Source organism: Trichosurus vulpecula, chromosome 3 (genome assembly GCF_011100635.1).
Source record: "Trichosurus vulpecula isolate mTriVul1 chromosome 3, mTriVul1.pri, whole genome shotgun sequence".
NCBI lineage: Eukaryota > Metazoa > Chordata > Mammalia > Diprotodontia > Phalangeridae > Trichosurus > Trichosurus vulpecula.
This window is the reverse complement of record NC_050575.1, coordinates 349,080,147-349,092,171: the sequence shown is the minus strand read 5'-3', so window position 1 is coordinate 349,092,171 and position 12,025 is coordinate 349,080,147. Positions and strand designations below refer to the sequence as shown.

The 12,025-nt window shown below is 41.8% G+C and overlaps 1 protein-coding gene across 1 annotated transcript in view; it reads left to right on the top strand.

Moving 5' to 3' along the window:
- Positions 1-7,112: 7,112 nt before the first annotated feature.
- Positions 7,113-12,025, top strand: part of SLC3A1 (solute carrier family 3 member 1) — a 36,953-nt gene continuing 32,040 nt past the window's right edge. Inside the window, exon 1 of the mRNA XM_036750322.1 lies at positions 7,113-7,530. Within this exon, the coding sequence (XP_036606217.1) occupies positions 7,113-7,530 (418 nt within the window). The remainder of the gene's footprint in view (positions 7,531-12,025) is intronic.

Below are 12,025 nucleotides of genomic sequence, written 5' to 3'. Positions count from 1 at the left end.
AGAAAAGGGTCAGCAGTGAAATCTGTGCTTTCAAACATCTATACACAAATGGCCAAAATGTAGGAAACAAATATGAGGAATTAAAAGTTTTAATGCAGAGAGGTAAATTTGCCCTTTTAGGTATCACTGAGACATGGTGGAATGAAACCCATGAGCAGACCATGACTTTGGATACATTATTCAACGGAATAGGGGTAGGTTCAAAGGTTGGGGGAGGGGCGCGGTTATGTATGTTCAGAAGATATACCCTTGGGACTAGATGGGGAAGTCTGACATGGAATATTTGATTGACTTTAATTGATTCAATCAATAAAAATTAGCTAAACACCTACCATGTGCCAGGCACTGTGTTAAGCCCTGGGGATAAAAGAAAAAAGACAGTCCCTGCCCTTGAGAAAGAGTCTAATGACAACATGCAAACAGCTATGCACAATCTAAATACGTAAAGCAAAAATTAACGACGATAAAGAGAGGACACTAGAGTTAAAGGCTTTCCGTAGAAGGTAGGATCTTAGCTGGGACTCGAAGGACTCCAGGGAAGCCTGGAGGTCAAGAGGAGGAAAAAGAGAATTCCAGACATGAGAGACAGCCAGCAAAAATGTAAGAAGTAGATGGAGTATCTTGTTTAAGCAACAGCCAGGAGGCTAACATCACAGTATCATAGAGTGCACGGGGTGGTGTAAGACGTGAGAAGACTGGACAGTTGGGGGAGAACAGGTTATGAAGGGCTTTGAACGCCAAACAGAGGAATGGTGCCTGGTCAGCATCGTGAAAGGGCCAGTCAGTTCTAGATTACGGTAAACAATGGGCTCCAGTGGATATGCCTTTGCCAGTGTCCGTTCCCAGGGCCCATTTTGCCATATAGCTGTCACTGCTGCTGGGAACTATTCCACTGTCCACAGCCATCCTGCATTTCTACTTGCTGCCCCACTACCCCAACCACCCCTGCAATCCACATCTTTGCCTGCTGCCTCTTAGCTGTTGTCCCTGGGGCACACATCTTTGCCCACTACCCCATTCTTCCAGGATCAACTTTGCCTCTGCCCTGGGACAGGACAGCTGACACTACCAGGCCCTGAGCCCTATTGCCTTATGCTTAGGTAGAGTGTTGAGCCCTATGCTTTTGCCATCACTGGGACATAACTCCACTCTATCATGGCAGGCGTCACTCTGCTCCTCAAAATTTGGTGCATTGCTGAGGGCCTATGCTGCCGCTACCCTCCTATGGTTGGTAGGAACACTGTAGGCCTGACCCAGCTCTTCTACACTGGGGCTACAAGCTACAGGCCTAGAGTCACTGCCCCTGGCTGGCGTACCATAAATAAGTCAGCAACTGCCACATGGAATGGATCAGGCAACTCCAAAAGAGTCTGACCTCTCGTTTCAGGGCTTAGCTTCCTCTTCTAAATGGTCCTTCTTTCCAATGCAGGAAATTCCTCCTCCTTCCAGTGGATTCCCACTGAGGGACCCCTTGGCATCTTTCCTCAGCATCTCATATTGACTGCTCTGGACACCTCAGACTCATAAAGGTGCCCTCAGGACAAAGAAGAGGGCTCATGAAAAGAAGCAAAGCAAAATAAATGGACACAAACCCAGAGAGATTCCTCTAGGCCAGTACCTGTTCATCTGTCATGTGTAAGCAGTAACCATTTCTGCCAGGGTGGGGCCAGGTACCTGGGCCTTGAGCATTGCCAGGGCCCTTCACAGAACACTCCAGAGAGAATTACAGGTCATAGTTCAAGAGTGAGAGTTGGAACTTTTGAAAACCGATGGAGAACACCTGCCTGTCTTTAGCAGAATAGCTGGGGTATACAGCGGACCCATTTTTCCACATCCCCAATTTCAGAAATATCTCTGGGTTCCTTGGCAGAATTAAGCATTGACCTTTCAAGCGCCTCCCCCTTTGACTTGCACTGAAGAATCACAAGAAAGTCTATGTGGCACAACTCTGGTTGGTCTCTCAAATAACAACAATAATAATAAAAGACAAAATGAAAAACCTCAAAACTTCCTTTAGTGTATTGTTACACAATCCTAAAGTCTGCCTGGGATGGTTTGCATTCTGTCATTGTTGGGGTACCTCATGTACTACTTAACTGAGGACTGCTTGTTCAGCTGCATTATCATAGGCAAAAATCCATTAAAAACTAAATAATTCTTTCCTTATTCCCACACAAGTATGACTCCCCTTAAAGCTGGAAAGGACGTTTTTATAGTAGGTCTCCAAGAGACTATTTGATATTGATGACCATTAGTGATACAAAGGAATCCAGCTCCAGCAAAGGGAATATACACCACATTCTTTTGTAGAGAAGTGTCCCCCAAATCTTAGCTTAGCTTAAAACTTCACTAGAAGTTTTGGGACACTCTGTATTGTCCTTTTCTAGTGAGGAGAAAATCATTCTCAATTCCATTTAAATTGAATTCATTTTAGTGAGGAGATTTCCTCAGAACTCAGTTTACATTCAAAACATACCTTAGCAGACCTTGGAGGAGGCTTAAATCACCAGGCTGGAAGGCTCAGGGGCAACATAGCTTATGGGTCTAAAAGACAGCTTACTGCAATTGTTGTTAATGAGGTAGAGTTCTTAAGGACACAAAGCATATTCACATCTGTCATGTACTCTTCCATCCAGTGATACTGGCCTCCTGGCTGTTTCACCAACAACACACTCAATTTCTTGGCTCTGGGCATTTTCTCTGGCTGTCCCCCATGCCTGGACTTCTCTCCCTCCTCAGCTCTACCTCCTGTTTCCTTTAAGTCTCAACTAAAATCCCATCCATTACAGCAAGCCTTTCTTTATTCTAGTGCCTTCCCTCTATTAATCATTTCCTATTTATTCTATGTATAGCTTGCTGTATGTGTATGTGTGTGTATGTATATACCTATATATACACATATATGTTTGCTTGTCATCTCCCCCATTACATTGTGAACTCTTCAGGGGCAAGGATCATCTTTTACCTACATAGTAGGTGCTTAATAAATGTTTGGGGGCAGCTATGTGGGTACAGTGGATAGTACTCTGGGATTGGGGTCAGGGAGACTCATCTTCCTGAGTTCAGATCTGACCTCAGACACTGGCTTCACACACACTAGCTGTGTGACCCTGGGCAAGTCACTTATCCCTGTTTGCCTCAGTGTCCTCATCTATAACATGAGCTAGAAAAGCAAATGGCAAACTGCCCCAGTATCTTTGTCAAGAAAATCCCAAATGGAGTCACAAAGAATCAGGCACAACTGAGCAACAAGATCAAGACTCCCCATAAAGGTGATTTTGCACTTGAGATAGAGAGTAAACTGCCTTCCTATCAGATCTGTATAGTCCAAATGACTCATGGGCAACTACGTGGCACAGTGGATAGAGCACTGGGTATACAATCAGGAAGATTCATTTTCCTGATTTCAAGTCTGGCCTCAGACACTCACTAGCTGCATGACCCTGGCTAAGTTACATAACCCTGTTTGCCTCAGTTTCTTCATCTGTAAAATGAGCCGGGGAAGGAAATGGTGAACCACTCCACTGTCTTTGCCAAGAAAATCCCAAAATGGGGTCATGGAGAGTAGGAAAGGACTGAACAACATTAAGAACATCATCGTCACCTTCAACAATAACCTCATTGGCCTTCATTCACTCAGCGTTCTCTAGCCCATTAGCCAAAACCTGCCCCTTTCTGAGAGCTTTGTGGTGGGGTAAGGGAACACAAAATCTCCTCCACATGAGAGGGCTTCAAGGGACTGCCCCTTCTGTCAGGGCTGGGTGCCAGAAGACAAGCCACCTCCCAACAATGCCACCCCTTGGTCCTGCAAACCCTTCTTGGGGAAGGACTCCTGTTTAATGATCACTAGGTGTTGTTGTACTGGCAGTAATATTGAGTTTATATTTGTGTGTGTGTGTGTGTGTGTGTGTGTGTGTGTAGTCATGGGCTGGGCTTACTCTCCCAACCCACTTTTAATACAGATGTTGATATCTCTTAACATAAAATGGTGGGCCTGAGTGTGGTATGGATAGATAGATATCAGGGATCTGGAAAGCCTCTCTCCATATCTCTTTGTGGAGAGTAGGAGGGCTATGCTTGCCCCCTAAAGTAGCCTAGAGTGATAGGAGCAGGCAAAGGAGCAGCATGTGGGACCACCGTGGCTAAGCAATCTTTCCTTCCTGTTCTTATTTCCAAGGGGGTGGGGGTGGGGTATTGGGCTCAAATTATGCTTTTCTGAGTATAAGGATAAGTGTAACGGATAAGTTTGAGGCTTGTCAGTTGCCCTCAACCTGGTTTAGCCTGTCTGCCAATTTACCGGGGTGTGGCCATGCACATGCTGCAGCTTCTTGGAGCCACAGGTAAGAGCTGGGTGAAGATGAACACCGAAGGTGATTGAGCAGCCCTGAAAAGGGCTCAACAGCAAGTCCTCATCTAGAGGCTCTCGTCCTTCCTGATCACCCCAAACGTAGGGGTGTGATACACACACAACAGTGCTTATCTAGCATATATCAGTTACATCTAAGGGTGTGTTTAGAATGAAAAGCACTTTCTTAAGAAAAGGGTAACCAGAGTAATTTGGAACTATGCCCAAAGGGCCACAGGAATGTTTATACCCTTTGACCCAGCAATACCACTTCTAGGGTTGTATCCCAAAGAAATCACACAAGTGGGAAAAGGACCCATATGTACAAAAATATTTATAGCGGCTCTTTTTGTGGTAGCCAAGAATTGGAAATCAAAGGGATGCCCATCAATTGGGGAATGGCTGAACAAGCTGTGGTATATGAAGGTAGTGGAATACTATTGTGCCATAAGGAATGGGGATGATACGGACTTCATAACAACCTGGAAAAACCTACACGACATAATGCTGAGTGAGCGGAGCAGAGCCAGGAGAACACTGTACACACCCACAGATATATGGACTCCATGAGGACCAACCCTGACAGACTTCGCTCTTCTCAGCAACACAAGGTGCAAGGACAACTCCAAAGGACTCATGATGGAGAATGCTATCTACATCCAGAGAAAGAACTATGAAGTTTGAATGCGGATTGAGGCACACTTCATGCTCGCCTTTTTTTCTTCTCTTTTGTTTTTGTTTTTGGGTTTGTTTTTTTTTTTTTGGTTCTGTTTCTTCTTTCTCATGATTCATTCCATTGGTCATAATTCTGCTCCACAACTTGACTAGTGTATAAATTAATTCAATGTGAAGTTATACGTGGTAGTTATATGAGATTCCATGCCGTCTTGGGGAGACGGGGGGAGGGAGGGGAGAAAATCTGGAACTCAAAATTATGTAGAACCGTGTGTTGTAAACTAAAAATAAAAAAAAAATTAAAAAAAAGAAAGTTGGAAGAGCAGCTTAAGCCAATAAAGATGGCAAATAAATGGAAAAAAAAAAAGAAGAGGGTAACCCTTATCTTACTCTTGTCAGCATATGTCCCTGTCACCAATTACACAAAGGACAAGAGGAATAGCTTTTTATCAAAGTAAATTATAAACAGAAGTGGGAGAGTTTATAGATAGTAGGTTACATCAGAGTAAACTAGCTCTTTGATTTGGAATCAAGATAGAATCCCAGCTTAGCCAAGGACAAAACAACCTGCCCCAGGAAGTCCATTCTTTGTAATCTCTAGGGTTGTACAAGTTAACAGATCAAGGGATTTGGTGGGGGCTGGCTTCCCCGCCCACCCGCATGTCTGTGGCTAAAGGGAGATTTCCTGTCTGCTAGTCAAGTTTGCCCTGTCTTTTACCCTGGTCTCTCTAGAACTCGCTGCTTCTCTCAGTAGTCCCTTCAAAGACTAAGAAGTTTTTCCTTCACTTATGCATCTAAATAATATGAAGGGCCCAAAGATCTTTCAACCAGTTAGGATCCATATCTTCTCTCCCCTCTCTCCTTTTTCTCCACATCCCCAGGCAAAGAGAGCCACTCACTGTCCCTCTGGAAATTGCCAAACCTGCCTCAGGTGGGGTTGGTGCTACATTTGTACTCACTTTTCGCCAATCAATGTATGGTCATAGCTACAGGTAATAGTAATAAATAATAGTAATAGTAGGTAATAGTAGTAGATAGTAATAGTAAAAACTGGGAAGGAAGGAAGGAAGGAAGGAAGAAAGAAAGAAAGAAAAGCAAGGAAGGAAGAAAGAAAGAAGAAAGAAAGGAAAGAAAAGAAAGGAAGGAAGGAAAGAAGGAAGAAAAAGAAGGGAGGAAGAAAGGAAAGAAGGCAGAAAAAAAGGAAAGGAAGCAAGGAAGAAAGAAAAAAAAGAAGGAAGAAACAAAGAAAAAAGAAAAGAAAATTTTGTACATAATCTCCCACAGAATAATAATAATAAAGTAACTACATAATTTCATAATAATAATAATAACTGATTTCAAGAGATATCCTCGATTTGAACACGATTATATATTTAAAGCCAGTGGGGCAAAGGAGATAAAAATTGGTTAATCAGTTATTTTATCTTTTCTGCTCCAAATTTTATCCTTTCCTTTAAAAAAAAACTTCATGTTATCTGAGTAAATAATTTATGTCTTTGTTAATGCTTTTAAATAAATAACATATACCATAAATCACCATTTGCAAGGAAAGCATGCCATTTTAGATATTTAATTTAGATATAAAATGCATGCTTTTTAGTTTACATAAGGGCAGAAATGTCAACATTTTCTGCTTACCAATGTTTAAACAACTCTTTAGTGTAAACATTAAAAGCTATTTATAAAATGCTGCTTTCATGGAAAGTAGGAAGCAATTCATATTGCACGGGCATAGGAGGGAGTAGTTGTATACATATACACGCGTATACATATACACACAAGATAAATATACAATATGTAACAAAAGGGGCAAAATAACACATATTTGGTGCATTTATCTCCCTTTTCCCCCTTAAATCTTAATGCTTAAGTTTTCTTCACCCTTGGAATTATATGGAAAGTAATCTTTTCTTTCTTTTTTTTTTAAATCCCTTTTACCTTTACCCTTTCTTCCCTTGTTGAACTTTAACCAGCCAGGTTTATTTATAAACCGTACCAAGCTAAATACACCACCAAGCATTTCAGTAAGCAAGATATTTTTTTTGCCTTTGTTTACTGCAAGAAAGCTCCCTCAGAGGAGAAGCTGAAAAAAATGGCCAAAGATAGAAGTAAGAAAGACTCTGTGAGAATGAGTATAAAGGGTCACACCAACAATGGATTTGTGCAAAATGAAGCAGTCACCGAAAGACAAATCGACGGCAGCAACCAAGTCGATTCACTGAAGACAAGGACTATTGACATCCACCCCCAAGAGCTGGATCCTATCAAGCCATATGCAGGGATGCCCAAAGAAGTCCTGCTTCTGTACTCAAGCCAAGCACGGTACAGAGTCACCCGAGAGATCCTCTTCTGGCTCATCGTTGTATCTGTGCTTGTGCTCATCAGTTCAACCATTGCAATTATTGCCCTATCTCCAAAGTGCCTTGATTGGTGGCAAGCCAGTCCTATATACCAGATCTACCCACGTTCTTTTAAGGACAGCAACCAGGATGGCAATGGTGATCTGAAAGGTTAGTGCCCATAAATGTTTGTTAGAGCTAATGAAGAAAGGAAAGAGGTGATTTGGTTTATTGTTCTCTCTAATTCTCTAGAAATTCATTTTGCCTGTGACTGCTCAGATGGCCAAGATTCTTCTTCCTTATGATGAAAAAAAATCTCACATAGCAAACTTGTCTAACAATAGAGTATTTCTTTCATCTGGTTAATGAAAAAGATTACTTATGGAGACCCTTTGAAAGCTTCTGAGTCAAGGGCAAATAAAAGAATGCCTAGAAGTGTGTCATGAGGATTGACAGATGTTACTATTCATTTTGACTGGTTTAATTTGGCATCTCATAACTTATATCTCTTCAATTTATAGCTAAATATCATGTGATAATCTTTCACAAGATTACACAGGCTTCCTTCAGTATAACACTCATCAGCACAAGTAAGCTGGAACTTCCTAGTTTCTCATTTGTGATAGGAAGAAGGTTGATATAATCAGAAAGTTATTTATTACATGTTAATGTTTAGTTTGTAATCTTGATATTCATTGGTATTATGTGAAATAGAGAGTTGGGGAAAACAAAGGGCATAAATGCAGCCTGGTCTAGCACAGAGCCCTTTGAGCTCTGGAGACCCTGGCTCCTCTCCTTACAGTCTGTGACCTTTGGCAAGTTGACTTATAAACCTCTGTGCCTCAATTTCCTCATCTATACAATAAGGAAGGGGTTAAATTAGATGGCTTCAAAGGTCCTTTTCAACCTTAGATCTCTAATATCCTAAGTCCTCAAGGTACCTTACTTTGTTTGAAGTCCTACCCTAGGCCAAAGGCTACTGGAACAATTGCAGATGGGGGTTATGGGAAGAGCCCTCCCTTAACCACACCTTTAGGAATTCATTGCAAATGAATAACAGCGACTTACCTTACACCTAAGGAACAAGAAAGAAATGGGGAGAGGGAAATTTTTCTTTCTAGGCTGGAAAAGAAAGCACTAGTTTTATCTAGAAAAACTGGTAAAATGATGATTTTTAAATATTAAAAACAAAACTGTTTTATGTCATTCTTACATAATTACATATACTGGGGTGGAATGAATGTCAGGCCTTTTGCTGGTTTGTCCAAAGGCCATGCAAAGTAGAGCTCCAAAGCCAAAAACCAACAGAGACAATGATATCTTAAGAAAAGCCTCTGGATGGAGCAGATTACGAAGGGATTTCTTAACCTCAACATATCAAGCATATTAGTTAATTTCATAAAAGGAAAGAATCAAGTTAGTTGATTCAATGGTAGCTCCTAAAATAAACTGCTGCTGCTTTTTGTGGCAGCCACGGCACAGAGAGAAACACCCCAAGTAGCATGTTTTGGAATCAGAATACTGGAGAAGAGAATGAAGCTTCTCCACCCAAAGAATTTATTGAATGGCTGCAGACACAGCAACAGGTAGAATCAAAGCTTATGTGAAAGGTTCTTTGATTTAGAGGAGAGTGAATGAAGCAATAAAAATATTCTATGATTTCTCTTAAAAAAAAGTGTGATTGGGCAGAGGGGGTGGGGAGAAGGCAATGCTTGTTTTGCTCCAGAAATATGATTTCATTACTGTACAGAACTCCAGGTCTGAAAACTCTTTCTATACATACATATGTAACACATCTGTAATGTAGATAGTCTGGGAAAGCTAATGGTAAAGTGGATAGAACAGTAGGCCTAGTCAGGAACATTTGAGTTCAAATTCGACTTCAGATATTTACTAACTTGGTTACCCTCCACAAGTCTTTCTGCCTTGGTTTGCTTTGTAAAATAGGGATAATGATAGCATCTAATAAATGCTTATTCCCTCTTTTTCCAATTAGGGAGTTGCCTGGGGCACTGAGAAGTTAAGTCCCTTGTCCAGGGTCACACAGCCTGAGGCCGGAAGACCCCAGGCCTTCCTTACTTTGAGGTCTGCTGGACAGTCAATGAATAATGGTTATAACATATCCAATATATTAGCAGCTTTTTAATTACAATTTGTTGACCACGATGGATTCCTCACCCATTCGTCCCTTAATTCTGACATTTCTGTAAGGTATGGAAGGTTCAAAGATTATTATCCAATTAATACTAAAGAAATAATGAATCCAATTCATTCCAGTAAACATTTTTAAAGCTCCTACTACTGTGTGCCCAGCATAAAGACAATGTGTTATATGTATTAGTGGTTCACATAGGAGACAAGGAATCTAATTAACGCCAGTTCAGAGTCTTCAAGACTCAGATCTACAGCTAATAGCTAGCGTTTATATAGCACTTTACAAGTATTATCTCATTTTATCCTCACAGCAACCCTGGGAGATAGCCGCTATTATTGCCCCCATTTTAAAGATAGGGAAACTGAGGCAGACAGAAGTTTAAGTGACTTGTCCAAGGTTATACATTTAGTCAGTGTGCTCTATCTCCTCCTCCTCTGACTCTCCTCTTGAGAGCAGGAGGAAGGGAAGAGTACTAAGCCCTACAGGGATCAGGAGTGGCTTCTAGCACAAAGGGGCCCCTGAACTGAGGCTTGGAGGGATCTAAACATTCAAAGGATCAGAGGAGAGGAGGGAGTCCATTCCAAATATGCAGAACAGCCCATGCAACAGGGGAGGCCGCACGGGAAGGATGGAATGCTGAGGTCAGGGACCTGCAAGTTGGCCAGCCAGCTTGTAACACAGAGTACTTTCACTCAAAAAGCATTTATGAAAGTGCCTCCTTTGTGCCAGGCACTGGGGATACAGAGACAAAAATGAACCAGCCAGTGCCTGGCCGAGTGGAGCCTACATTCTATAGGCCAAGCCATCACATACATCTATATCAATTATATACAAAGTAAATAGAAGGGATTGTAGAGGGTAGGATAGGGATGAGGGGAGGGATGGGCGCTGGGGAGATCAGGAAAGGTCTGCTGTAGGTGATACAACTTGAGATGATAATTGAAGGTAACCAGGGACCCAAGGGGATCAAGGAGTGCGTTCTGGCCCTGAGGGATGGCCTATACAAAAGCACAGAGACAAGAGATAGAATGCCATGTGGGAGGAACAGCGAATGGGCCCTTTTGGCTGGGCTGTAGAATGTGTAAAGGGGAGGAATGTGCAGTATTTCTGGAAAGGCCAGAGGGGAGCCAGATTATGAAAACCAAAGTTGATGTCTTATCCCAGAGGCAGTAGGGAACCACTGAAACTTCTTGAGCAGGACAGTAATGTGGTCAGACCTTTAGGAATCTCACTTTGGGAACTGTGTGGAGGATGATTTGGGGGAACAAAGAAGACTTGAATGAGTTAGACATTCAACTAGGAGCCTGTTCTAGTTGTCCAGGCAAGAGCTGATGAGTGTTTGACCTTAGCGTGGTGTCCTTGTGATTAAAGAAAAGAGGTCAGAGGTGGAGGTAGAATTGACAAAGCTTGGCAAGCAATTGGATGTGAACATCTTGCATTTCTATGATATCTTGGCCTTTATAAACACTTTCCTCTTTAACAAGGCTGTAAGATCAGCAGTGGGGGTCTCAGAGCAAAGGAGTGACCACCGAGTTAAGGATGATTCGGAGTCTCTTCAGATAATAATAAAAATAATTTGTTCCAAAAAGAGTTTACCTGGAGCTTCCATTATATAAAACAAAGGACTGAATATATATGTACATGTATATGCACATATATGCACACTATTGTTGTTATTTTGTCAGCATCTTTAAGCATTCCATATATATCCAACAACTGCTCAATAGATATTTTGGAAGCCCAGGTCTGGTCACATCATTTCTATTGCTCCCTATTGGCTCCAGGATAAAATTCAGGCTCCTTGCTTCCCAATCAAGCTGTCACCCATCCTTCCAGGCTGATTCCATATCCCTTCCCTTTGGAGGACCCAATGTCCCGGCCAAACTGTCTCCTTGATGTAGGTCCTCTTCTGTGCCTTCTCAATACCTCTTACCTCTTGGAACCGTGACCTCCCTTCAAGGCTTAGCTCGAACTACTTTATTCAGTCAATTCTGCTCCAATGCTCTTTTTCAAAACTCAGATTTGTTCCAACATCATTGATAACATCAGGGAACAATTTATGCATAATGTGAATTATGCTCCATTTCGTACACAAGAAGAGAAATAGCATCATTTCACAGTAACGTCCATTCCACAAGCAAACTTCAGGGCTTTGTCAAGTTCAAGCACCATATCTGTTCCTTCTCTGTCTTCTGGTGCAGTAGGAGCTGTGATGCCAGGAAGGCTGGACCTTGGGAGTGTGCAGGCTGAGCAGCAGCCTGAGGCAGGCTGCTGGCCACTATTTATTGTAGTGTTTGTGTATTTCTTAGCTATTTAACATGTATAAAAACCATGTTACTGTTTTGATTAGGTTTTTATCTTTTTGTGTGTGTGTCACTGACGATATTTTAAAGTGTTGTGCTCCTAATCCCATTTTTTTCCAATAAGGACAGTGGATTTTATTGCACAATTTTTATTTTTAAGAACACATATGTCCAGTTATAACAGAACTGCAGAACTGACTGTACTTCG